At 44.6% G+C, this 24,969-nt stretch overlaps 1 protein-coding gene across 1 annotated transcript in view; it reads left to right on the forward strand.

Annotated features, from left to right (window-relative positions):
- The first annotated feature begins 854 nt into the window (after window positions 1-854).
- Window positions 855-24,969, forward strand: part of LOC147425856 (protein TIC 20-I, chloroplastic-like) — a 61,078-nt gene continuing 36,963 nt past the window's right edge. The window contains exon 1 of the mRNA XM_086498710.1: window positions 855-1,054. Coding sequence (XP_086354836.1) covers window positions 919-1,054 — 136 coding nt within the window. The 5' untranslated portion in view covers window positions 855-918. The remainder of the gene's footprint in view (window positions 1,055-24,969) is intronic.

Raw genomic sequence — 24,969 nt, forward strand, 5'->3', positions numbered from 1 at the left:
CAAATTAGGGGGCTTCGTAGAGTGACACACTATCTTGAATATTAGCATTTATGCTATTGCCTTGGTAGACATCTCTGAGCATAACCAACATTGACATACATACTGACCAATGTGTTCCCCAAATATATGGTTTTTTGAAGTGCCCCACTATCCCTTGGTAGGAATATCTAAACCTAACCTAAGATCAATGCATTCTATCTTCTTATGCCTTAACAATTGCACCGCACTCAACATACATACTGACCAACATGTTCCCCAAGTATGTGGCTTTCTAAAGTAACACACTATCTCGAATGTTAACATGTGTGCTACTATAGTGGTACAAATCTAAGCATAACCAGTGACTCACTATCTCGATTGTTCGCAAGAGGGAAACTTCTTGTGCACTTTTTCCATGAGAAGGAGAACACAATTGGAATGCATGATTGCAAATTGGGAGGTGCCCTGTCCTTGCATCCGTCAAAATTAGCACATACCTTTCTTGTGCAAGTCCTTGCTTTACATCGCCCTCTAGACTCTCTCTGTGTGGACCACAAGGAGCATTGCTAGCAAAGTTCACTTTAACATTGCAACATGTTACCCTATATCAAGAAGCGCACGATGGATTAGTGGTAGGGCCTTGGACTCCCGCTGTAGAGATGCTAGGTTCATGTATTGGCAGTTGATTGTGAGCTCTGCTTTTGTTTATACTCTATTTAACACATTGCTCAATGATTCTGAGTGGCGCTCCCACCTGATAGTAGTGTCAAATAGTTTGAAAGAACATTGATTTCGTCATGTGGGCATATTCTACAAGGTGTATCCAATGGTCCACAATTTCTCAGAACAACGTTGTCCAGAATTTGTTCTCGAGGGTTCCAAAAGTTTACTAATACAAACGGGCGAATTAGAGCTTCAATCGATTTTGGCTTGAAGGAGATGGCGGGCCTGATCTCCTGTAGTCCAAGCGTGTCCCTGTGCCCAACGAGCTATGCGACTCCTTCTCCCGCCCGCAGGCTTCCGCGGGCCTTTCTTTCATTCGAACCTTTCGTGGGTCGGCCAGCAGTGACGGAGGGTGAGTGCTATTTTCTTCGTATGTCTAGGACGGAGATGTAAGCAGCATAGTGAATGCTAGGATTAACAGCGCCTCTGTCGTCCTCTCTGTGATTTCTAAGACGTCTTGTGGCATATCCACATGGTCTGGGCTTTCACATGCTGCTCTTAAAATTTCTGGTTCAATGCTCGGGTAGTGTTAAGAATGGATCATTGGCATTGCTGCTCTTAGTGAATCGTTTTATATTAGTAGCTACCCGGTTTTAGCTGACGAGCTTGATCAGTGTATGTTTGCTTTTTAGGGGGAGAGATTTTTTAAGCTGTAGAAACTGTATTTTTGTCTAGACTTGGGTGTGAGGTTTTTTGCGGACTTGATACTTTTTGTTTACGTCCTTTTTGCACCTCTAGAATTTTCTGTTCTCATTTCTGTCTTGATGTTAGGTTTCAGGTAGACTTTTAAGGCTTTCTCGCAAAGAACTATCTTTATTGATCATTGCAGATTTAGCAATGCTTACCTTTAGTATGTTGTTGGCTATCTTCTCCTAGCTTAAAGTCTGTTCAGTGCAAATGATCAATGAATTTCCACCTCTACGACTCTTTACATATTTTAGGCTTTGTGTACATTTTCAAAGAAAACTTTGGGGTGTTCATTGAAAGTGCTATCTTTTGGAGCTTTCCAAACTTACAATGATATCAAAGTAAACTTTTGGGGGTTTCATTGAAAGGGCTAGAGTGCTTCGTTAGCCGTGTTCACATTGAATTGAGTACAGGAGTGGAAAATGTATGTACCGGTTCAATACTTCTCGAATGAAAAAAGCTCGACAATTTTCATTTATTGATGCTAGTAGGTGATACAATTTTTGAAAAGAAAAGGCAAAGGAGAATCAAGCGAGTTGCGACCTACAGTGGTGGGCGAGTTGCATGCGGAGCAGGTTTTCAGCTCTTTGCACAAACTGGCGGTGGTAGGTACAAACGATGGAAGCGTCTGTCACGTGGTTGATGAATATTCTGTAAGCGTCACGGTTTTGTGGCCATAGGGCGGTTGAGGGCATGCAGTTAAATTCGCAAGGAGGTGCGAACCTCTCTCTCTCTCTCTCTCTCTCTCTCTCTCTCTTTATCCCATTTGTGGATATTACGTCTCTCTCTCTCTCTCTCACATAATGTGGAAACACATACTTATAAAGTGTGCATTTCCCTCTCTCACGAATTCTCTCACTCTCCATCTCAAACATGAAGAAGCAAAATGGCAAAGACGACCCTATGGAGGATGCCATTCAAAAATGCAAAGAAGAAATGAGCGAGACCATTAATAAAATCAATTGCAACCTCCTAGGCTCCTCGAAGAACGCGTGTCGGTCCAAGAAACATAGTCACATGGGGACATGGCGGGTCTCGGGGACGGGGACGTGGCAAAACAGGGGACGGAGATGGACAGGGGACGCGCTTTAAAAAACACTAGTTCTTTGCAAATATATTGAGACAACACTAAGAGCACAAGATTGCAAAGAAAAAGTGGGTTCTGCACTCCTATTACATAATACCAGAATATAACATGCGGTAAGGGCGTGCATGGTGCGGTGTGCGCGACACCGCGCATGTTAGTGTGGTGATCAATCATCAATCATCCTCGTCAAAGGACAAAACATAATGATGTATAAGTGAAGAGTGGATAAGTAGAGTTTAGCATATATGGGACTCAAAAAGGGAAGGACTTTAGTCGAGAGTCAAGACTCAAGACTCAAGAGGTCTACATGTTGACCCATGGTGCCAATTGAATGACAACTAGCTCTGCATAGTCCATTTGCTTCAAAAGATCATCCTCAAGTGTTGTTGTCTCAATCTCTCCCTTTGTATCTATCTCTGTCTTTGGGATAGGATCATCCTTTGCAAGTGTCCACTCCGCGAAATCATCACTTTGGTCTGACTTGGAAAGCATCTTCAAATTTGATGAGAGATATATGAGATCATTGGCTCTTTGCACATCAAGACGATTCCTCTTCTTTGAGGCAACATGAGCATACACACTCCAAAGTTGCTCCAAGAAACTCGAAGTGCATGCTTGGTTAAGAATGCGAATAGCCAAATCCTATAAACCGCCCAATCCCGCCCCAAACTCCTCCCACCAAAGAGCACTACCCATCTCAGAGCGAGATGCTTGTGCATTAGGCATGTGACAAATTTCTCCCTTTCCGTTCCTGTAGACATTGATTTGCATCCGAATCTCGATCCTTTCCTTTGGGTCAGGCACAAGGCGTGCAAGGATGGTTTGTCAAGCATTCATCACCTCTTTGTCCTTCCATTGGTTCCCTTGTTGGAATTGTGGATCCACTACATAAGCGACCACATGAAGAGGAGAATGGTAGGCATTCCACCTTGACACATAATTCTTGGATCTCCTCATACCTACGTTATCGAGATTCAAAACAAACTCAAGAGAGTAAACTTGTTAAGCATAGGGAAAACTTAAAAGTGACTCATGCGACGTGAATACCTATCGGGGCCGGTCACAAGTTTTTCAAGAGAGGCAATCATGGTGTCCATACCCGCATATATCTGCCGATGCAAGGTTTCATGGAATCCAACACTCGCAGGAGGTAAATGATAGGCTTCACCATTTTGGAGATTGTCTTTACTTCCTCCCACCATTCCGATATGTCGGCCCGTGCTCGGCATGCCACTTTATTGACACTTTTTGACTTGGGCATTGCCATGAACTCATTACTAATAAAGAGTCCCCTCAATGCCCCACTACACACACTCAAGCGATGGAATATAATGAAGTTGAAGGTGAAGCGAGTCTCTGAGTATTTGAGAAGAGCTAGCTTTGACCTCTTTGAAAATTCAGCCCTCACCTATTTAGAAAAATCAAGTTTCAACATTCAAAACAAGAATTGGCCTTCCATATTGAAACTAGATTCGAATTGAAATGAGATTGGTTAAAACTTAATGGTTACCTTTTGATGATTATTGACAAAAGTCACCATTGTATTCGCATGCTCAATGACGGGGGAAATCCATTCCAAGGCGCCTATATCTTTGAGAAGATTGTTGAGGCAATGGGCCATGCAACATGTGACCGTGGTTTTTGGATAAAGGGATTCGATGATGGCTGTGGCGGCGCGATTGCTATTTTCTCTGTCGTTGACGATGGCAATGACATCATGCTTTCCCACCTTCTCAATGGTAAGCGCCCACTCCAATGCAAGTACTTGCGCACTCTTCCCGATCCCCGATGTATCATGGGAGTCAATGAAATACATCTTCCTCTGAGAATATGCCACCACGCCATGAATGGAGCGGCGACGGGTATCACTCTACCCATCCACAATGAGGGATATCCCATTCTTCTTCCATGAAGTGGATGCACATGCCGCCTCGACCATCTTCTTCTCCCTATCAAGAAGAGTGGTGCGCAAGCTCTCCGAAAAGGGAGGGACATATTTTGGTATAAACTCTCCGATCTTCTGTGTTAGATGACACATCTAACCCTATGTGCACGTGGACAAGCTACAACATGACCAGGGTTCAGTTCAGTTAAGTCAGTCTAGAATAGGAAGTGATTTGGCACTTTTGTGAGTCTTCGCAGATCGTGCATGTCCAGACACTTAGAGTAGATGCATATCCTCTGGTTGCACACAGCATGATCATTAGCATTATTATCAGAATCCATTAGGAGCAATTTCCAACGCACAGAACCTATTTTTCCTATTTTTGACATTTTTCACTTATTTATTAAGTGACTTTTGTTGGGAAATTGGGTAGAGCAAATTCCATAAGATAATATATAAGGAAACCCACAGCAGAAGAGGCAGCAGGAGCACTTGCTCAACAGGAAACTTCTCAAGCAAGAACCATCAAAGCTTGGCGTTTTCCAGCAAGAAGCCCAACGTTTTGAAGGCCCCCCACTTCAACGTTTTTCAAGCACCATAGCCACCGTTTCCAGCCCATAACTTGGCGATTTTTAGCAGCCTTAGACAACGCTTCTGCAACCCTCTGCACCAATGTTTTCCAACAAGCCATCGATCGTTTTTAAGAGACTGCAGACCAGACTGCAGACCATCATTTTTTCAGCCATAAAAACCAGCAATTAAAGCCAGCAATTCAACGTTTTGGACAACAAGAATCAGCGTTTCCAACAGCATGAAATCAGTGTTTTTCAACAGCATGAACATCAACAGATCTCGCACCCCCAACAATTAGTATTTCGAGCCGTCGTCGTCGTCATCGTCGTCACCGTCGTCTATAGACTTAAAACTCACATTGCATCTTAGTCTTGCAATTGCATCAGCATCTTGTACCAGATTGTGCAATCAATAGCATAGACTTCTCTCGCCAACGAGAGAGGGGCCCTTGGAGGAGGGTTTGACAACTTGTTCTGGTGTTGTATTCTTCTCTCTCTATCTCTCAGTCTCATGCACCTTCAGTGTTCACCACTTTGTTTGTGTCCATTGCACTCTCTCATTAAAGGAATGGAAGGCTCTCCCTTCCCTAAGTAAAAGGAACCTTGAGCACAGTTCGGAGCACTCAGCTTGAGCAAAGTTCAACATTCACTTCCGCTGCACCTTACATTGGTATCAGAGCTTTTGCAGTGTTTCGTATCACTCAAGGAAAGAACCACAAGAACCACATAATTTTTTTTGCTTGTTGCGGTCGCACGTAATAAAGTCCTCTTGGACGTATCGATTCCTTATCGTGTTTTTGAAGAGCGACAGGAAACTTAAGAAAGAAGGGCTTGTCCAGCCTCCCCTTGTGCCTCTTTTCACTCATTGAGAGCGGACCGTGCACTTAGCGGCCTGCCAATCGACGTGAAGCGGGAAAAAGCAACCTTGGTGTGAGCGCAAAGCCGCTAAGGGGTGAACCCGCGGAAAAGAGCAGAACTCGGGTGAAGAGAAGATCCTTCTCTAACACAGATTGCAAGCGAAAGAAGAACCTCAAGAACCCAAGAACCTCAAGATCCCCAAGAACCTCAAGACCCTCAAAAACCCAGGACCCACAAGAACCAAAGTTCCTCGTGAACTTAAGAACCCAAGACTTCAGTGGATGGTCATCACCCGAAGCGGAATGGATACTTCGCATGGAGGTGGTGAGCATGGGAGTGGCGAAGAAGAGTTTTTTCCACCAGGAGGTTTTTCCGACCCTCCCCCTTCCCCATCTACGCAAAGGATTGCACTAACTCCTATGGAGGCTTTCGACAAGACGATGATGGATAGGAAGTTAGAACACGAAGCAAGAAAAGCAGAGAGAAAGACAAAATTTGATCGTGAACACGAAGAAAGAAAAGCAGAAATGGATCGCAGACACGAAGAAAGAATGGCAGCCATAGAGTGTGAGCACAACGAAAGGAAAGCCGCATTGTTCCTACTATTTTCTAATGTGCAGGCGCAACTTAAAGAGATTCAGGGGAAGGAGACTCTCTCAGTCTCTTCTTTTCCAAAGCATGACACACGCATGATAATGACAAGCATGATGATTTGCATGATCAAGATGTGATTTCTCACAAGCATGATGATTTGCATAAAGATGATGTGATTGTTCACAAGGATAATGTGTTAGTTGATACTTTCTCTTGTGAAGCTAACCTCATTGCAGATTCAATCCAACACGACGAACCGATCTTGGCTCTCGAGCTTGGGTCCAAAGAACCCTCACAGGAAGTATTTTGTGTACGAATGATTAGTCAGCACGCATTGTTCGAGTGTTCCATTCGTGATCGTTTCCTGTATTTTAATCAACGTTTTTATGTGATCCCTTTTCATAGGCATGACATATCGTTCGATGAGCACGATTCACTCATGAATGAGCACGGATGTATGCGGATTTCTCATGAAAAGCTGTAAAGTATGCATTCAAGGAAGTCACATTCCATGTCTCTTCCTTGGTATGACACAGTCGTAGAAAGAGCACAAGAAAGATTGAGCATCAAGCATCGGCGTGTCCATTGTGATTTGCCACAGTTGATTGATTTAGATCATAAAGAAAAGATTTGATCTCATTGTTTGCGTGTGTTTGAAGAACGGTTTGGCACTCCGTCACTTTGTTCATCTGCATTGCATGCACAGTTTTTTCAAAGGAATAGTATTTTTCCAGTCACTTTTTATGGAATGGGTATTTTCATGTTTTTGTGTTGGAAGTGGTTTCATACATTATCATCCTTGGAATTTCTTGAAGAAGGTAGACGCATGACTATAGATGTCACAAAACGGGAGCGTACACGAGCACTTAGAAATCTGAAAATTATAATACTTTGCAAAAGGGAGAGAAGGGAGAAGATCGACACAGTATTGGGGACCAGAAGATGGGCTGGTCCCCCCCCGTTAAGAGTATTCTATTATTCAGGGAGAATTCTTATACAAGCACGAGAACCCGAGGAAACCCCTCCGTTCTGTAATCTTAGACCCGAAGGTCGTGCTTTCCCGTAAAGGGCTTGGGCACAAGGTCGTTCCTTCCCGTAAGGGACTTAGGCGCGAAGCCGTACTTTCCCGTAAGGGACTTAGGCGTGAAGCCGTACTTCCCGTGAAGGGCCTTCCCGTAAGACGGGAGATTCCTGCAAAACAAACCACACAGAGCAACAATTCTCAATGCGTATCAACACCTTATACCTGTCGCTTCTTGCTCGGAGAATCGACCTCCGTACTCAGTCGTCACACGAACACTTGCAATTTCCGTCGCCAGGCTCTGCTCCAAAATCCTAGCGCTAGTGCTTTTTTGCTGCTTCCTGCTTGTCAAAAACTGAACGCTTGTTGCCTTTTTATAGGGCCTAGCACCCGGTGGGAATAGAACCGAAAAAAAGCAGAACTTGGGCGCCCTAGAGAGAGGAGAGAGAGAGATCGTTGGTGCTGGCGCGTTTTAGAGAGAGGAGAGAGAAATCGCAGATTCAGCCCATGCGTAGGTTTTTAGCGCTGGTTTTTGATAGCCTTGCTTTATTTTACTAATATAAGGGCGGGTCACTTTTAGCTGGTCACTTAAAAGTGACCGGCCACTTAATAAAATAAAGTGCGAACCTGTTCAAACTTTAAAAACTCAGTTAGTGAAAACAATGCTACACGAACACATTCCAGGCGTCCCCGGGTGCAGGACACGGCACAGATGCAATGCCGACACAGACTCCTCGCGGGAAAGCATTTGCCCTCCCGCGAATGTTCCTGCTTTTCGTAAAAAGCTTCATTGAACCCATCTTTATTCTTGTGCTTGCGTTCTTACGCGTATTTTCTTACTCAGTTCGGACTTCCTCCTTAGCCTACGGGATGCCCCCTTACTGATGCACCTGTCACCCATCATGTGACGCATTAGGGGCACTCGTAACCCGGCCCTTTCTACCGAACTTACGAAAACTCCTTCGCGATGTTTACCGTCACCCATCAAATGACACATCAGAGTTGTCCGTTCTTGATGGCAGTTCCTGTAGCTACAATCTTTTAACAGTTCTTAGTGCACACAATAAAATATCCTAAAAAAGAGATTAATCATTAAAAATAAGAAAATTGTCCAATTAGCAACATCCCTCTGGCTTCTAAACAGTTGACCTCAACTGGAGTGCTTGGACATATACCTCTAGTGTCTCGGGATAAGCTGCTAATTCCTCCTGCGTCATCCATTGAGCATCTAGATTCGAATAGTTCTTAAACTTAACCAAATACTTCCGTGTTATCTTTCCGGATTTGAGAGGCCGCTCCTGATGACTTACTATCTGCTCCGGTTGGAGTATTTTTTCTGTTTCCTCAACCTCAGGAGGTTCCTTAGCACTAGGCTGGCTCGGAGGCGGTCCCACATACGCCCAGAGTAAACTGACATGGAAAGCATTATGGATCTTCCAATTAGGCGGTAGCTCTAATCGAAAAGTGACATCATTCACTCGCTCAGTGATCTTAAACGGCCCATAATAACGGGTAGAAAGTTTTACCACTTTCCCCTTATGAGACGCTTGTTTCTTAAGTCTTGTCTTCTCAAACTTGAGTAAGACTAATTGTCCGACTGTTAAGTCTAGATTCCTTCTGTGCTCGTCTGCAGCTTTCTTATGCTTTTCCTGAGAGCGTAGAATAGCTCTCCTAACTTGCCCGTAGGCGGTGTCCAAATCCCGGACAAATTCATCTGCTGCAAAGATCTTATCCTTAGTTAAAAGGATTGGTGGAAGCAAAGGCTTACCATAGAGAATCTCAAAAGGTGCTTTTCCCGTTGATGAGTGTATGGTATTGTTATACGCATACTCGACAAGAGGCAAATATTTCTCCCAGTCAGATTGCCGATCTGACACATAAGCTTTTAACATATCCAATACTGTGGAATTCGCTATTTCACTTTGTCCGTCTGTTTGAAGATGGTATGCATATGAAAAATTTAGCTTCGTACCAAGATTATCCATCAAGGCACGCCAAAAATTTCCTGTCATGCGAGGATCTCGATCACTCACAATAGACTTAGGCATTCCATGATGCTTAAAGATCTGTGCTAGAAAGACCCTAGCCATATGATTTGCTTTGATTGTTTTCTTGACTGGTATAAAGTGTGCTTGCTTGCTAAACCTGTCCACAATGGTCCAGATCGCGTCATTTCCAGTCTGAGTTCTAGGGAGGTCCATGATAAAGTCCATGGCAATACTTTCCCAAGGTCCATTAGGCATAGGCAAAGGTTGTAGCAACCCAGGCGTCTTATGCCGATCATACTTCACTTTTTGGCAAACCAAGCATTCCCTGACATACTTATCAACGTCTGCTTTAAGGCTAGGCCAAAAGAAATATCTTTCCATTGCTAAGCTCGTAGGGAGAATACCCCGATGTCCCGCATAAGGCGAAGCATGTGCTTTATCCATGATCTTCTTTCTTAATGGTTCCGCCACACATATGGCCTGATGGTGGTAGAGATAACCGTCCCGAATGGAATAGGGAAACTCATTCCACGATGTAGCTTTCCCCAAATGGTGGAGAAGTCTGGATCATTCGGATACAAATCTGGTAGTGCTTCTAAGTCTTGGTGATACACCGAAGTGATAGCGTTCACCCTTGGCCGCCTAGACAATGCGTTCGCCACCACATTCTTACTCCCAGCCGTGTGAAGGATCTGGAAGTGAAACATAGACAAAAAGTTTGCCCATCTCATCTGCTTTTCAGATAGTTTCTTTTGCGTAAGAAAATACCGCAAACTCTGGTGATCAGTCTTGATCACAAAATCCGCTCCTAGAAGATAGTGCTTCCAATTGGATAAGGCGTGAATCACAGCCATGAGTTCCTTTTCGTAGATTGATGCATGCAACTCTGCATCCTTAAGCCGTCGGCTTTCGTAGGCCACTGCATGGCCTTCTTGGTTTAACACTACTCCGATGCAATCGCCTGAAGCATCGCAGTGAACCTCAAATGGTTTCCTTAAGTCAGACACGATCAAAATAGGTCCATGGCTTAGCAACTGGAGCCGATCAAAAGCTCCTTGTTGCGATCTGAAAGGAATCTTCTTCTTTGTCAAATCATGAAGTGGTCCTGCTACATGAGCAAATATTCGGACAAACCTTCGATAATACGAACATAATCCCAGGAAGCTACGTACATCATGTACCGTAGTTGGAATAGGCCAATCTTCTACCACTCGGATCTTGGCAGGATCCATACTCACTTGATTGTGAGAGACTATATGACCGAGATAGTGTATCTCTGAGAGAAAGAACTCGCTCTTCTTTGCATTCACATGCAACTCATGCTTTCGCAATTCTTGAAACACTAAGTCCACGTGCTTCCGATGTTCCTCTTCCGACTTAGAGAAGATAAGTATGTCGTCAAAGAATACTCCTGTAAAAGCTCGATACGGGCTGAAAATGCGGTCCATCATGCGATTGAACGTCGTAGGAGCATTGGTCAAGCCGAAAGGCATTACCAAAAATTCATATAGTCCAAAGGTTGTGCGGAAAGCAGTCTTATGGACATCCTTAGGGGCGATTCGTATCTGATGATACCCACTCTTTAAGTCTATGCGACTAAAGACACTTGCACCCTGCAACTTATCAAGTATATCATCAATCCGAGGGATCGGAAAGCAATTCTTGATTGTGATCTTGTTTAAAGACCTATGGTCTATGCACATTCGAAACGTGCCGTCTTTCTTCTGCACCAGTAGAACTGGAGAGCAGTAGGGTGAAGCACTTGGCCGTACTAACCCTTTCTCTAGAAGCTCGTTGACTTGCTTCAAAATTTCCTCTTGCTGAGCAAGACTTACCCGATAAGGGGGTTGATTGGGAGGCGAGCTACCCGGTATGAGATCTATGCGGTGATCTTCCGGGCGTACCGGAGGGAGTTCATCAGGAAGTGTTTCCGTGAAACAATCTTTGTACTTTTCAATAAATTGAAGACGCTTAATTTCCAGACTAGAGAGAGAGTCCCTACTAGTTTTATCCTTCTCACGTGCAAAAATCAAGTAAGCAGAAACACACTTCTTCATTTCTTTCTTAATGGAGATATGGCTTACAATTGGGAACTGCCAATCTCCTGCATCAACATGAATCTTTATTTTCTTACCCCCATGATCAAAAGTGAGGGTCTTTTCCACATAATCGGGAGTAGGTGTCATGTGGAAGTGCCATGGCATACCCAAGATGATATCACATCCCTCGATGGGTGCCATCAAAAATGATTCGCGGTCCTTGTACTCGCCAATCCGAAGATTGAGCTGTCCTTGCACGGGAGTTGCATTGGTTGTCAACCCCTCGAATGCCGATCCGGATGTAACCGGTGTGCCAAGCTGAGCCGGTGTGAGGCACAATCGTTCCGCAGTATCCAGGGAGATGAAGTTATCCGTGGATCTTGGATCATAAAGAATCAGTACTCGCTGGTTGTTCAAAGACCCCCAGCCCTTCAGAAGTTGACGCTTCCCTTTCTCCGTTTCTGTGTTTCCTTGAACATCTGGAATTGAGTTCGAGCTTGGCGGTGCGGGTTCCTTCCTTGCTTTCTCTTGCCTCGTAGAGGCTTGTTCTTGCCGTTGCTGCTTTAGCGGGCAATCCGGTTTCATATGTCCTTTCTCGCCACAGTAAAAGCATCTTCCTTCCTCTCTGAAAGTTTGAAGTTGAGTAGGAGAAAGATACTTAGTTCGCTTGCCATTGCCCTCTAGCTTCTGAGAGTGATCATCGTCCCTAGATGGAGGATATTTTCTTCCTTGGCTCCCATGGTCATCGTAGACCCCTCTTTGTCTTGCACGGTAAGTGCTATGCTCCATTTTTCTGGGCGTCCCAGTTGAGTGCAAATCCTCAGCAATGATTGCTGACTCCATCATCCTTTGAAGAGTATCATGCGGATACACCTTCATATTCTTTCGAAGCTGCGGTTGGAGACCCGCTTCGAACTTTCTCCTCTTTGTCTTGCACGGTAAGTGCTATGCTCCATTTTTCTGGGCGTCCCAGTTGAGTGCAAATCCTCAGCAATGATTGCTGACTCCATCATCCTTTGAAGAGTATCATGCGGATACACCTTCATATTCTTTCGAAGCTGCGGTTGGAGACCCGCTTCGAACTTTCTTTTCTTTTCCTCATCGGCAATCTTCATGAAGGGAGTGACCTTCAGAAGAACCGACCAATACTTGTCCACATAAGTCGTTACTCTTTCATGTTCCTTCTGGGCAAGCCAGTCCCATTCCTTCCGTATGTCCTGCTCGAAGTGAGGTGGAAGAAATTGTTCATAAAATTCAGATTTGAAACTCTCCCAAGTTCTGGCCTGAGAACCTTCCAGAATCTTGGCTAACCACCAATTACTTGCCGTTTCCTTGATGTGCATCCCCACATGGCGTAAATTTGGATCTTTTTGTGAAGTGCCCATTGGTAAAGGCAACTTCAAACTGTCTGATGAAGGACAGTGCTTTGGAGATGTCTCTCTGTCCGTTGTAGGTTTCGAACTTGATGTCCTTGTCGCCCGATTTGAAGACTCTCATGCGATGTTGAGACTTGCGACCATGCTTCTTGAATCGAGGCTTATCTCTAGGTTGATGTAGGGTAGTAGCAGTAGTAGCGGCTTCCTTCTTCTGACGAGATGATCGAGAAGTAGAAGTATAATATGGAGAGTAAGATGGAGATGAGATAGAGATGTCCTTGCTCTCGTCTAGCAGAGAGAGTGCTTTTTCCTGGCCTTTCCTTGAAGTAGGCCGTTCATTCCGATCCGAAGATCCTTTGTGCACCTCGGCACGTTCTTCTTCTCTTGCCTCCTGTGGTCTCACGCCAACAGTGTTGTTTGGATGCTTGGCTGCAGTTCCATTCGTTTTCTTCATTCCGCCCAAAAGCTTTTGGACGTCCGACAACAATAAGATTTGTTGCAAATCCGCAAGCTGAGCTTGCACTTGTTGAAGCTCCTCTTCAACGCTTCTCCCTTGGCCCGACATGGTTCTTCCCGGAATTGTCCTTCTTTGCAGAGAAAGAGAGGAGTCCGAGCTCTGATACCACTGTCACAAAACGGGAGCGTACACGAGCACTTAGAAATCTAAAAATTATAATACTTTGCAAAAGGGAGAGAAGGGAGAAGATCGACACAGTATTGGGGACCAGAAGATGGGCTGGTCCCCCCCGTTAAGAGTATTCTTTTATCCAGGGAGAATTCTTATACAAGCACGAGAACCCGAGGAAACCCCTCTGTTCTGTAATCTTAGACCCGAAGGTCGTGCTTTCCCGTAAAGGGCTTGGGCACAAGGTCGTTCCTTCCCGTAAGGGACTTAGGCGCGAAGCTGTACTTTCCCGTAAGGGACTTAGACGTGAAGCCGTACTTCCTGTGACGGGCCTTCCCGTAAGACGGGAGATTCCTGCAGAACAAACCACACAGAGCAACAATTCTCAATGCGTATCAACACCTTATACCTATCGCTTCTTGCTCGGAGAATCGACCTGCGTACTCAGTTGTCACGCGAACACTTGCAATTTCCGTCGCCAGGCTCTGCTTCAAAATCCTAGCGCTAGTGCTTTTTTGCTGCTTCCGGCTTGTCAAAAACTGAACGCTTGTTGCCTTTTTATAGGGCCTGGCACCCGGCGGGAATAGAACCGAAAAAAAGCAGAACTTGGGCGCCCTAGAGAGAGGAGAGAGAGAGATTGTTGGTGCTGGCGCTTTTTAGAGAGAGGAGAGAGAGAAATCACAGATTCAGCCCATGTGTAGGTTTTTAGCGCTGGTTTTTGATAGCCTTGCTTTATTTTATTAATATAAGGGCTGGTCACTTAAAAGTGACCGGCCACTTAATAAAATAAAGTGCGAACCTGTTCAAACTTTAAAAACTCACTTAGTTAGTGAAAACAATGCTACACGAACACATTCCAGGCGTCCTCGGGTGCAGGACACGGCACAGATGCAATGCAGACACAGACTCCTCGCGGGAAAGCATCTGCCCTCTCGCGAATGTTCTTGCTTTTCGTAAAAAGCTTCATTGAACCCATCTTTATTCTTGTGCTTGCGTTCTTACGCGTATTTTCTTACTCAGTTCGGATTTCCTCCTTAGCCTACGGGATGCCCCCTTACTGATGCACCCGTCACCCATCATGTGACGCATTAGGGGCACTCGTAACCCGGCCCTTTCCACCGAACTTACTGAAACTCCTTTGCGATGTTTACTGTCACCCATCAAATGACACATCAGAGTTGTCCGTTCTTGATGGCAGTTCCTGTAGCTACAATCTTTTAACAGTTCTTTGTGCACACAATAAAATATCCTAAAAAAGAGATTAATCATTAAAAATAAGAAAATAGTCCAATTAGCGAACAATAAACGAAGTTGAAGCATGGAAGGAGCCACAGATGACTTTGTGTCGCTTTCGGCGCGGCCCAAAGAAGCAAGCGTTGCAGACCTTTATGAAGTTCAAGTATTATACGATCCACACATTAGAGTGGCCCGCCGAAGAGTCCTTTCCAGGATTCCAAAAGTTGTTGGCGATCTCCCTCGACGCCATACAGCTTGGTACCAGTACCTCACTTTCAAAAGGAGGGGATGTCACGTGACACATCGAGTTCTATGTGCATGTGGACAAGCTACAACATGACCAAGGTTCAGTTCAATCAAGTCTGTTTAGAATAGGAAGTGATTTGGCACTTTGTGAGTCTGTTCGCAGACCGTGCATGTCCAGACACTTAAGAGTAGATGCATATTGTCTGGTTGCACACAACATGATCATCAGCATTACCATCAGAATCCATCAGGAACAATTTCCAGTGCATAGAACCTATTTTCCCTATTTTTGACATTTTTCACTTATTTATTAAGTGACTTTTGTCGGGAAACTGGGTAGGGCAAATTCCATAAGATAATATATAAGGAAACCAAGGCGAGCATTTCACAACAGAAGAGGCAGCAGGAGCACTTGCTCTCAAGCAAGAACCATCAAAGCCTGGCGGTTTTAAGTAAGAAGCCCATCGTTTTGAAGGCCCTCCACTTCAGCGTTTTTCAAGCACCATAGCCAGCGTTTCCAGCCCATAACTTGGCAAATTTTAGTAGCCTTAGACAACGCTTTTGCAGCCCTCTGCACCAAGGTTTTCCAGCCAGCCATCTAATGTTTTTAAGAGACAGCAGACCAACGTTTTTTCAGCCATAAAAACAAGCAATTAAAGCCAACAGTTCAACGTTTTGGACAACAACAATCGGTGTTTCCAGTAGCATGAAATCATCATTTTTCAGCAACATGAACAACAGCAGATCTCGCACCCCCAGCAATTAGTATTTCCAGCCGTCGTCGTCGTCGTTTCGTCATCAGCGTCGTCTACAAACTTAGACTCACATTGCATCATAGCCTGCATCTTGTACCAGATTGTGCAATCAATAGCATAGACTTCTCTCGCCAACGAGAGGGGCCCTTGGAGGAGGGTTTGACAACTTGTTATGGTGTCGTATTCTTCTCTCTCTATCTCTCAGTCTCATGCACCTTCATTCACAGTGTTCACCACTTTGTTTGTGTCCATTGCACTCTCTCACTGAAGGAACAGAAGGCTCTCCCTTCCCTAAGCAAAAGGAACCTTGAGCATAGATCGGAGCACTCATCTTGAGCAAAGTTCAACATTCACTTCCACTGAATCTTACATTCTGTGCCATTTCTTTAAAATATGGAGACCTTTTGTGAAAAAGAAAGTGTACATTAGTGATATACATTGTACAAACTAAAGATTAAAGCTTAAGCCTTATAAGTTATAGTCTATAGAGCTTACCGTGCTGTATTTAAAGCAATATGGTCTTGGTAGAAAAATCTTGCTACAGTGACACCTACCTTCTCTCTCAAGGCCGGTTTCCAACTCTCTCCAAGAATTGCTCGCCGCTTGGGTGGACGAGAATGAGGGAAAGATGATGAAGGGTTGGTAGAGAGTGGAGGTGGGCGGTCGCCGTCAGTGCCGGTTGATGCACAAAATGATGCCGAAGAAGGAGATGCTGATGCTCGGATGAAAGCCGTCGTGGCCTTCTCCCTTGGATTCATTGTGCGACGCTTGGTATGATTCTTCTTGGCTTCTTTGACATCCTCGAGAGTCTTCTCAAGGTTTAGGAGCTTTTGCTTCTCCTCTTCCGAGACGGTTTGCGGGCAAAATTGAACTTGATGCCCTTTTTCGTGAAGGAAGTGGACGCGCACCTTCCTCAAGGAACCGTTGCGCTCTTAGCCAAAACGGTAGCACTTACATGGCTTGCTTCCACCTGCAACACCGGACTTGGGAGCAATTACCTCATTCCACCATGTCCATGTGAAGTCCGCGGAGAAAGGAGGCTTGCCAACTTCCAAGGCCCAAGTTGCCACAATGCTCCTTGAGTGGGTGCCAAGGCTCGGGTGCCCTTAAATAGGAAGCCCCTCCCCCCAAGACTGGCCGTTTGAGTTTGAGTTTGAAATTCAAAAAACTGCCGCCCTTGCCCGTCTCGCCCCTTGCCCGCATCCCATGCTATCCCGTCACCGAGGACGTGCGTCCCGTCCCTGTCCCTTGTGAGGAACGCGCTTGCGTTGCAAAAATGCGCGTCCCTCGTCACGTCCGGCAGTTTAGAGCGGCGTCTCCACGTCCCCTGTTTCTATGCCCAGAAAGCACAATAAACACACTTGAGAGTCGGGTGACGGCCCAAGATGAGGAGATAGTGTTACTCAAGAAGGAACTTGCAGAGATGAGATCACTACACGCACTTGAAGAAGGCAAGCTTCAACCCTTAATAGTTGACGAACTCAACACAATTTAAGAACAAATACAGGCCATCAAAGATGGGGAGAAGCAACACAAAGCAATGACGACTTCGTGGACGGATGTTATTACAAAGACCCAATTGAAAGCTGATGAGGCCGAGAAATGGATCGAGATCGCAAAGCAAGGAAAAGGTAAGGAGACAACCCCCACACCCACCGTCATTAACTCGACACTCAAAGAGGAGCAAAGGAGGTGTGTCTCGGCTTTATATGTAAGGATTTGTGGCCTCAAAGACCAAGATAATGTTGATGAAGAAGTAAAAGAACTCATGACCATGATGGGCGTCAATGAGCCGAAGCATACAAAAGCTTGGAGAGTGGGCAATAAGAAAGTGGAAGCAATGGGGAAACCTCAAAAGAAAGGGCACTTATCTTGCGTCTTCCCTCCATGGAAGCGAAGGACTTTTTGAAGATCTTGAAGAAGGGGGCCAACTTGCAGATGTCGGTGGAGGGGCGTCAACCCTAAGAAGAACAAGTAACAGAAGAAGTCCTACCAACTTATGGGGACCCCGTCCAATGGGGCCCCAAGTGACATAAAGGATTAAAATAAAGCAGGATCCACACACACAAGAAAAATTGATGACGTAGCAGATTTTCAAAAATTGCGCTGGCATGATGACGTGGGAGGATGTACGGATTTTCACGTTTTGCGCTTGCTTAATACGTGGCAGCTGTACGGATTTTCGTAAATTACGCTGGCACCTTTTGGCTTTGCTTTTGGACCAGAAGCTTTTGAGTTTTGAAGGCTTTTCAGGCCAAGGTTTAAATATGAGGTTAGGGCTCATTCTCTGGCATGCTTCCTGGAGAAGGTGCAGAGTCTGGAGTATCGGCTTGTACTTTGATAATGCAATATAAAGAAATACCGAAAGGGGTGCCAAGGTTTGGATACTCTCCGGGGTGGAATTCCGCCACTCCGTGTCGCGTGTCGTCTCTCTTTCTCTTTCTCTCTCTCTCAGTTCAGTTGTTAATGAAGTGCTAAAAGTCTGTTCAGTCTGTTCTTTTCTATTGGCACGTGGTGCCCGTCTTGTGATAGTGGTATCAGAGCATCAAGCGTGTGCTTTTCTAAAAGCATACCGGTCCTACAAAAGAGCAGACAAAGCTATTGTTTGAGGTATCTTTGCCCTCCAACCCAGACTTAATAGCCACCACCATTACTTCATTGCGCATCGGGCGCGCTCCCGTCTTCACCGCTCATGTCTTACAGGGCATAAGCCAATTAAGATCACTTGCAAGAGAAGGATCCATATTTGTTTCACGTCACTGTTTTTTCTCAAAAGCAGTGCCATGCAGGTGTTGATGTCTGCAACTACCAAGCAACATACTCCAAGTACTAGTCAAGCTTTCAAGAATTTTTTTTGCCCGAAGTTATATGGTTTCTGACATCTTCCTTCAGAGTGCAACTTCTGGCAGAGTGGGGTATCTTGAAATGCTTGCCATGGAAACCCTAGCAGATTATAACTTGAAATTCTCATCTCTCAGTAGATGTCTTCACGATCAGATGACCTTGGAGGTCCAGTACGATTGCTATCTTGGGACTACCATCGCCGCCAAAGAAACATTGTTTGTCCAAGAGCTGATGGACCATGCTGTGCTCGGCTACGACCTTACGGAATGAACCTAACCCTAATTTTTGGTGCAAGTTCCAGGATGGAAAGTCGGTCGACTTTTCGAGCTCGACTGATGTCAAGATTGCTTTTTAAGTTTGAAATCTGTTTGAGAACTTTGTTTGGTGATTCTGTTTGGAATTTGTTTGAAATGGATGGTATCTGTTTTGAACTTGTCTTGGTGTCGATTTGAAATGTTTGACTCTGGTTTTGATATTGGTTTCAATGATTGGTGATTTTACTCCCGGGTGGAGTAGTGAGAAATGCTGTTTGAGAATGCTTGTTCATACTCATGGCCCGGACCCTTGTGGTTATTTGCGGGGGGAGTATTGAATAATTGAAAAGTGTTGTTTTTAATCATGGCCCGGACCCTTGTGGTTATTTACGGGGGGAGTATTGTTGTTGTTACTCATGGCCCGGACCTGGATAGTTATGCGGGAGGAGTATTAAGAAGTCTGAGCAGTGGTTACTCTCAGCACCTCCAAACGATGCAGGCTGCGGTTGTTGGGTCTAAAGGCCCTCTTATAGCCTCTCTTACTCATTTTATTCATTCTTTTATACTTGGGTGTGTTGACACCCAAAGGCCATTTAAATGGTCACAAGTTTGTACCCTTAATAATAAAACATAGGGCTTTTAGTTGTGTGCCCAAGAAACACAATTGAAATCGTACGCTCTCTCTCCCTCTCTCTCTGCAACTGCGCTCACACTCTCTCTTTGCCCGTGTGGTCTGCTACACCCATCGCCAGCCCGTCTATCACTTAAAACTGGTATCAGAGCCAAGTTCTCTACTTCCGCACGCATTCCCTCGCGAGAAATCTTCATTTTCTCTCTCCTGCACAGTTTTCTCTCTCTAAAAACAGCAAGCGCAGGTGTTTTCTCTCTCCTCCCCGGGCTCAGGGAAGACAATACCTCAGCCCACAAGTGCTTGTATGCTGAAAACAGGTCATTTCGGGCTGTTTCTCTTCAAAAACAGGTTTTTTCTGTTAATTACAGCAAGCACAAGTGTTACAGGTACATTTGGGACACTTTGGGCAACACCAATCCACCCGGAGAATTGGGGATTTTGCCCTATTTGCTGAAATTTCAGTAAATTTCAGCAAATTGTCACTTTAAACTTGGGGGTTTTGCACATTAGTGCAAGATTATTCAAGTCTACGCCTACAGGTGTAATTACAGGAGAAATTCTCGGGGATTCGAGTTGAGAAATTGAGGGCTTTTGCTGATTTTTCAGAAATTTCAGCAAATTGTGCAGTAACTTTTGGGGCTTTTGCAAATGTGATGCAATTCTGGACATTTTGTGTCATGTATTGCAATTTGTGGTACAATTGAGCAGAGTTTGAGACCTCTCTCACATATACAGGAGGTTTATGTGACAATAAACACATGTATTTACTTGTGGATGCTTCCCATTGAGTCTATGTATTGCTGAAAATACATTTTGCAACACCTTTTACCTTAGTTGCAGGTTTGAGGTTGTTGGAAATGCACTTTGGTTTTACTGTTGAAGTGGGAGCATTCATGCACAGGATGTATGCTTCATGTGTGTGCTGAAATTTCAGTATTTACTACTGAAATTATCTCTTTTACTGTTGTACACTTTGGATAAAGTGTTTGTAACCCAGTGTTACGTTTCCTTGCACTTCTATAGGGTTCTCTGAGACTGTAAGAGGCTAAAATTGCAACTTGCAGCCTGCTGTTATAAAATTACAGCAGTGAATTTTTGGTCTATTTTGCATCGAAATGGCTTCCAATGCATCTACAAGTAGCAGTGAGTCAAAGTCTTTGATGGAAATCAAAAGATTTTGATGGCAGTGGCTTTGATTTGTGGAAGGAAAGAATGCAAGGCATTCTATTCCTTAAAGATTGTGAAGATGCATTGCTCGCAGCAAAACCTGAAAACTTGTCAGATGCAGATTGGGCTCTTAATCAAATGGATGTGATCATTGCTTTCTTACATGGTGACTTGGATGAGGAGCTGTATATGCTGTAGCCTGAGGGCTTTGTCATTCCAGGGAAAGAGCATTTGGTATGCAAACTAAAACGCAGCTTGTATGGGCTGAAACAAGCTCCTAGACAGTGGTACAAAAAGTTTGATACTTTTATGCTCAATCATGGTTTCAAACGCAGTCAAGCAGATCACTGTCTTTACACTAAAAAGGCTCCTAATGGTAGTCTTATTGTGCTAGTCCTATATGTGGATGACATGTTGATTGCTGGCAAGCATAAGGAGACTTTGAATGCTTTGAAAAAGGAGCTGAATTCAGCTTTCTCGATGAAAGATTTGGATGTAGCTGAACATATTTTGGGTATGCGTATTAGGAGGGATAGAAAGAAGCGTCTTTTATTCCTTTCTCAAGACAAGTACATCAAGAAAGTACTTGAGAGATTTAATATGGCTGATGCTAAGCCTCTTGGTGTGCCCTTACCTACGAACACAAAGCTTAGCAAGCTAGATTGCCCAAAAGATGATATAGCTGCTCATGCTATGAAAGCATTCCTTATGCTTCAGCTTGTGGTTCATTGATGTATGCCATGGTTGCTACACGACCAGACATTGCTTATGCAGTGGGAGTTGTTAGTAGGTTCATGTCTAATCCTGGCAAACCACATTGGGAGGTAGTGAAGAGTATATTCAGGTACTTAAAAGGTACACTGGACACATGTATATGTTATGGCAAGGGTACACTATCATTGCGGGGATTCTGTGATTCTGACATGGCAGGTGATCTTGACACTAGAAAGTCTACCAGTGGGTATGTATTCACACTTGCTGGAGGTGCTATTTCATGGTGTTCAAGGCTACAGAAGATTGTGGCACTGAGCACTACAGAGGCTGAATATATTTCAGCCACAGAGGCTTCTAAGGAAGCTATTTGGCTTGGTAGGTTGGTCAGAGACTTTGGTCTTCTTGCATATGCTCCAGTGCTTGGTTGTGATAGTCAGAGTGCTGTATGCCTGGCTAAGAATGCCATGTTCCATGCTCGTACCAAACACATTGATGTGCGGTACCATTTTATACGACAGGTATTGGATGATGGCCTTGTCACACTGACAAAGGTCAAGACACATGATAACCCTGCAGATGTTCTCACTAAGTGTCTTGCTAAGACACAACATCAGCATTGCTTACACTTAGTGGGAGTTACTTAAAGGTACCACATCGGGCCTTTAAGTGGGAGGTTGTTGGGTCTAAAGGCCCGCCGCCCTCTTATAGCCTCTCTTACTCATTTTATTCATTCTTTTATACTTGGGTGTGTTCACACCCAAAGGCCATTTAAATGGTCACAAGTTTGTACCCTTAATAATAAAACATAGGGCTTTTAGTTGTGTGCCCAAGAAACACAATTAAAATCGTACGCGCTCTCTCCCTCTCTCTCTGCAACAGTGCTTGCACTCTCTCTTTGCTCGTGTGGTCTACTACACCCATCGCCAGCCCCTCTATCACTTCAGGGGTCTGGGGGGCGTTTGGTTGTAAAAGGCCTCTATATCTCCCGGCCCGGACCTTTTTAGGTTATGCGGGAGGAGTGATGAGGGAGTCGTTGAATATCTTTCGGCCCGGACCTTGTTAGGTTATGCGAGAGGAGTGTTCATCGGCGACTTTATGTTTCTATGTCTTGTAACATGCATATGTGAGTATTTGTGTTGTATTGTGATGTGCCAACCACTAAATATTCCTAATTGGATGAGATTGCTTGGGTATGTAATTTTAGTGTATCAAGACACCCATGGAAGATCAGTACAGTCTGGGTATGATGGCTAATTTTACTACGCCGGAATATCAAGATTTTCATTTGGACGAAAGGAGAAGCTAACTCCTTGATGTAAAGAGCAGAAAGGAGAAGGTAACTCCTTAATAAAAAGAGCAAACTGATTGTCCCTCGGAAATTTTTGAGCTAACTTGAGTTGTTTTGCAGATATGCTATAATCGTGGACGATTACTCTCTTTCAAGAAGGGGAGATGTAACAAATTGCTGACGTGTCAAAGCCCTGAAGAAGGGGGGCAACTTGCAGATGTCGGCCGAGGGGCCTAAACCCTAAGAAGAACAAGTAACAGAAGAAGAAGTCCTACCAACTTATGGGGACCCCGTTTGATGGGGCCCCAAGTGACATTAAGGATTAAAATAAAGCAGGACCCACACACACAAGAAAAATTGATGATGTGGCAGATTTTTGAAAATTGCGTTGACATGATGATGTGGCAGGCTGTACGGATTTCTGCGTTTTGCGTTGGTTGATGATGTGGCAGCTGTACGGATTTTCGTAAATTACACTTGTAGCTTTTTGGCTTTGCTTTTGGACCAGAAGCTTTTGAGTTTTGAAGGCTTTTCACTGTAACTGCTTTTCAGGCCAAGGGCCTTTAAATATGAGGTTAGGGCTCATTCTCTGGCATGCTTCTTGGAGAAGGTGCAGAGTTTGGAGTACCGGCTTGTACTTTGATGATGCAATATAAAGAAATACCGAAAGGGGCGCCAAGGTTTGGGGCCAATACTCTCTGGGGTGGAATTCCGCGACTCCGTGTCGCATGTCGTCTCTCTTGTTAATGAAGTGCTAAAAGTCTGTTCAGTCTGTTCTTTTCTATTGGCACGTGGTGCCCGTCTTGTGACAAGAGACCAACTCTTAAGAAGACGGGCATCTCTCTTGGAGATGACCTCACGCTCTCGCAGATCGCTCATATGCAGGAAGTAATACCGGATATTAGAGCAGCAAGGGAAAAAGCTAAGATTGCTTTTTACCGAGATGGAAGAGTGGTGATATTGGAATAGATGGCTGGGAAGGTTGCCGGTTAGAGGCTCTTGCACTTTTTTGTGCCGGAGGAGGGGGTACCACTCGGGGCATCAAAGGAAGTAACATGTAGTTCTGAAATTGTTGGAAACTTTGCAGCATCGAAAGATTTGATCGTGGATGCCGCGAAAGTATGTCGCGAAGCTCAGATTGCTTTTTACCGAGATGGAAGAATGGTGATATTGGAATAGATGGCTGGGAAGGTTGCCGGTTAGAGGCTCTTGCACTTTTTTGTGCCGGAGGAGGGGGTACCACTTGGGGCATCAAAGGAAGTAACATGTAGTTCTGAAATTGTTGGAAACTTTGCAGCATTGAAAGATTTTATCGTGGATGCCGTGAAAGTATGTCGTGAAGCTCGTCGAGAAGAAACTGCAGGTACTTTGTCGAATCTATAAACGCCATGATGCTGTGTATGTTCTTGGTAGGACCATTACGCTTTGAGAAAAGCACACAAGTGGTGCTCTGATACCAGTGAAATGGGAAGGCACCACGTGCCAATTGAACAGAACAAACAAAACAAACTTTTAAGTATCTCAATAACAACTGATTTGAGAGAGAGAGAGAGAGAGAGAGAGAGAGAGAGAGAGAGAGAGAGAGAGAGAGAGAGAGAGAGAGAGAGAGAGAGAGAGAGAGAGAGAGAGAGAGACGCGGAGTCACCCAAGAGAGCACTGGCTCCAAACCCTCGTGTCCCTTTTGGTACGTCTTTATATTGCTTCAACCTCGTACGACGTTTTGGCTCTTCTTTGCATTTGCCCGTGGTAGAATGCTAGAGAGAAAGCCCATAGTTGATATATAAAGGCCCTATGCCCATCCAAAAGTAGTACATGAAACGCATACAGTTTAAAAGCACTTGATTTCAAAAGCTGCCAACGCTAAACTGAATCGGTACGCCTGCCACCTCTGCAATTTACAACGCAAAACGCTACAGTCTGTATAGTGCCACATGGCTTGTCAACGCAATTCACGAAGCGTCCATACAACTATTGCCACATCATCAGGATTTACGCAAGCCTTGTGTGTGTGTGTTGCTTTATTTTAATGTCCTTAGGCCCTAAGAACTTGCGCCCCATCGGACGGGGTCCCATAAGTTGGTAAAAACTCCTTTAATAATTTGCCTCACTTGACGAGAATGTGTAAGTTGGCGAGAACTTTTGCTTCTTTTACTAATTCTAGGGTTCAGGCCCCTTGGCCAGGATATGCAGGTTGGCTCAGGTCTTCAGTGGCTTGACATGCATTAGTTTGTGACAAGAATCTTTGATCTTGAGGTTGTGAGAGTTTTGATTCTGGCTCATAACTGCAAATAACTTGAGAGAGAGAGAGAGAGAGAGAGAGAGAGAGAGAGAGAGAGAGAGAGAGAGAGAGAGAGAGAGAGAGAGAGAGAGAGAGAGAGTCGACATGGCATGGCGTATTTC

The sequence above is a fragment of the Adiantum capillus-veneris genome, chromosome 24, assembly GCF_014529385.1.
Source record: "Adiantum capillus-veneris isolate H3 chromosome 24, ASM1452938v2, whole genome shotgun sequence".
Classification (NCBI taxonomy): domain Eukaryota; kingdom Viridiplantae; phylum Streptophyta; class Polypodiopsida; order Polypodiales; family Pteridaceae; genus Adiantum; species Adiantum capillus-veneris.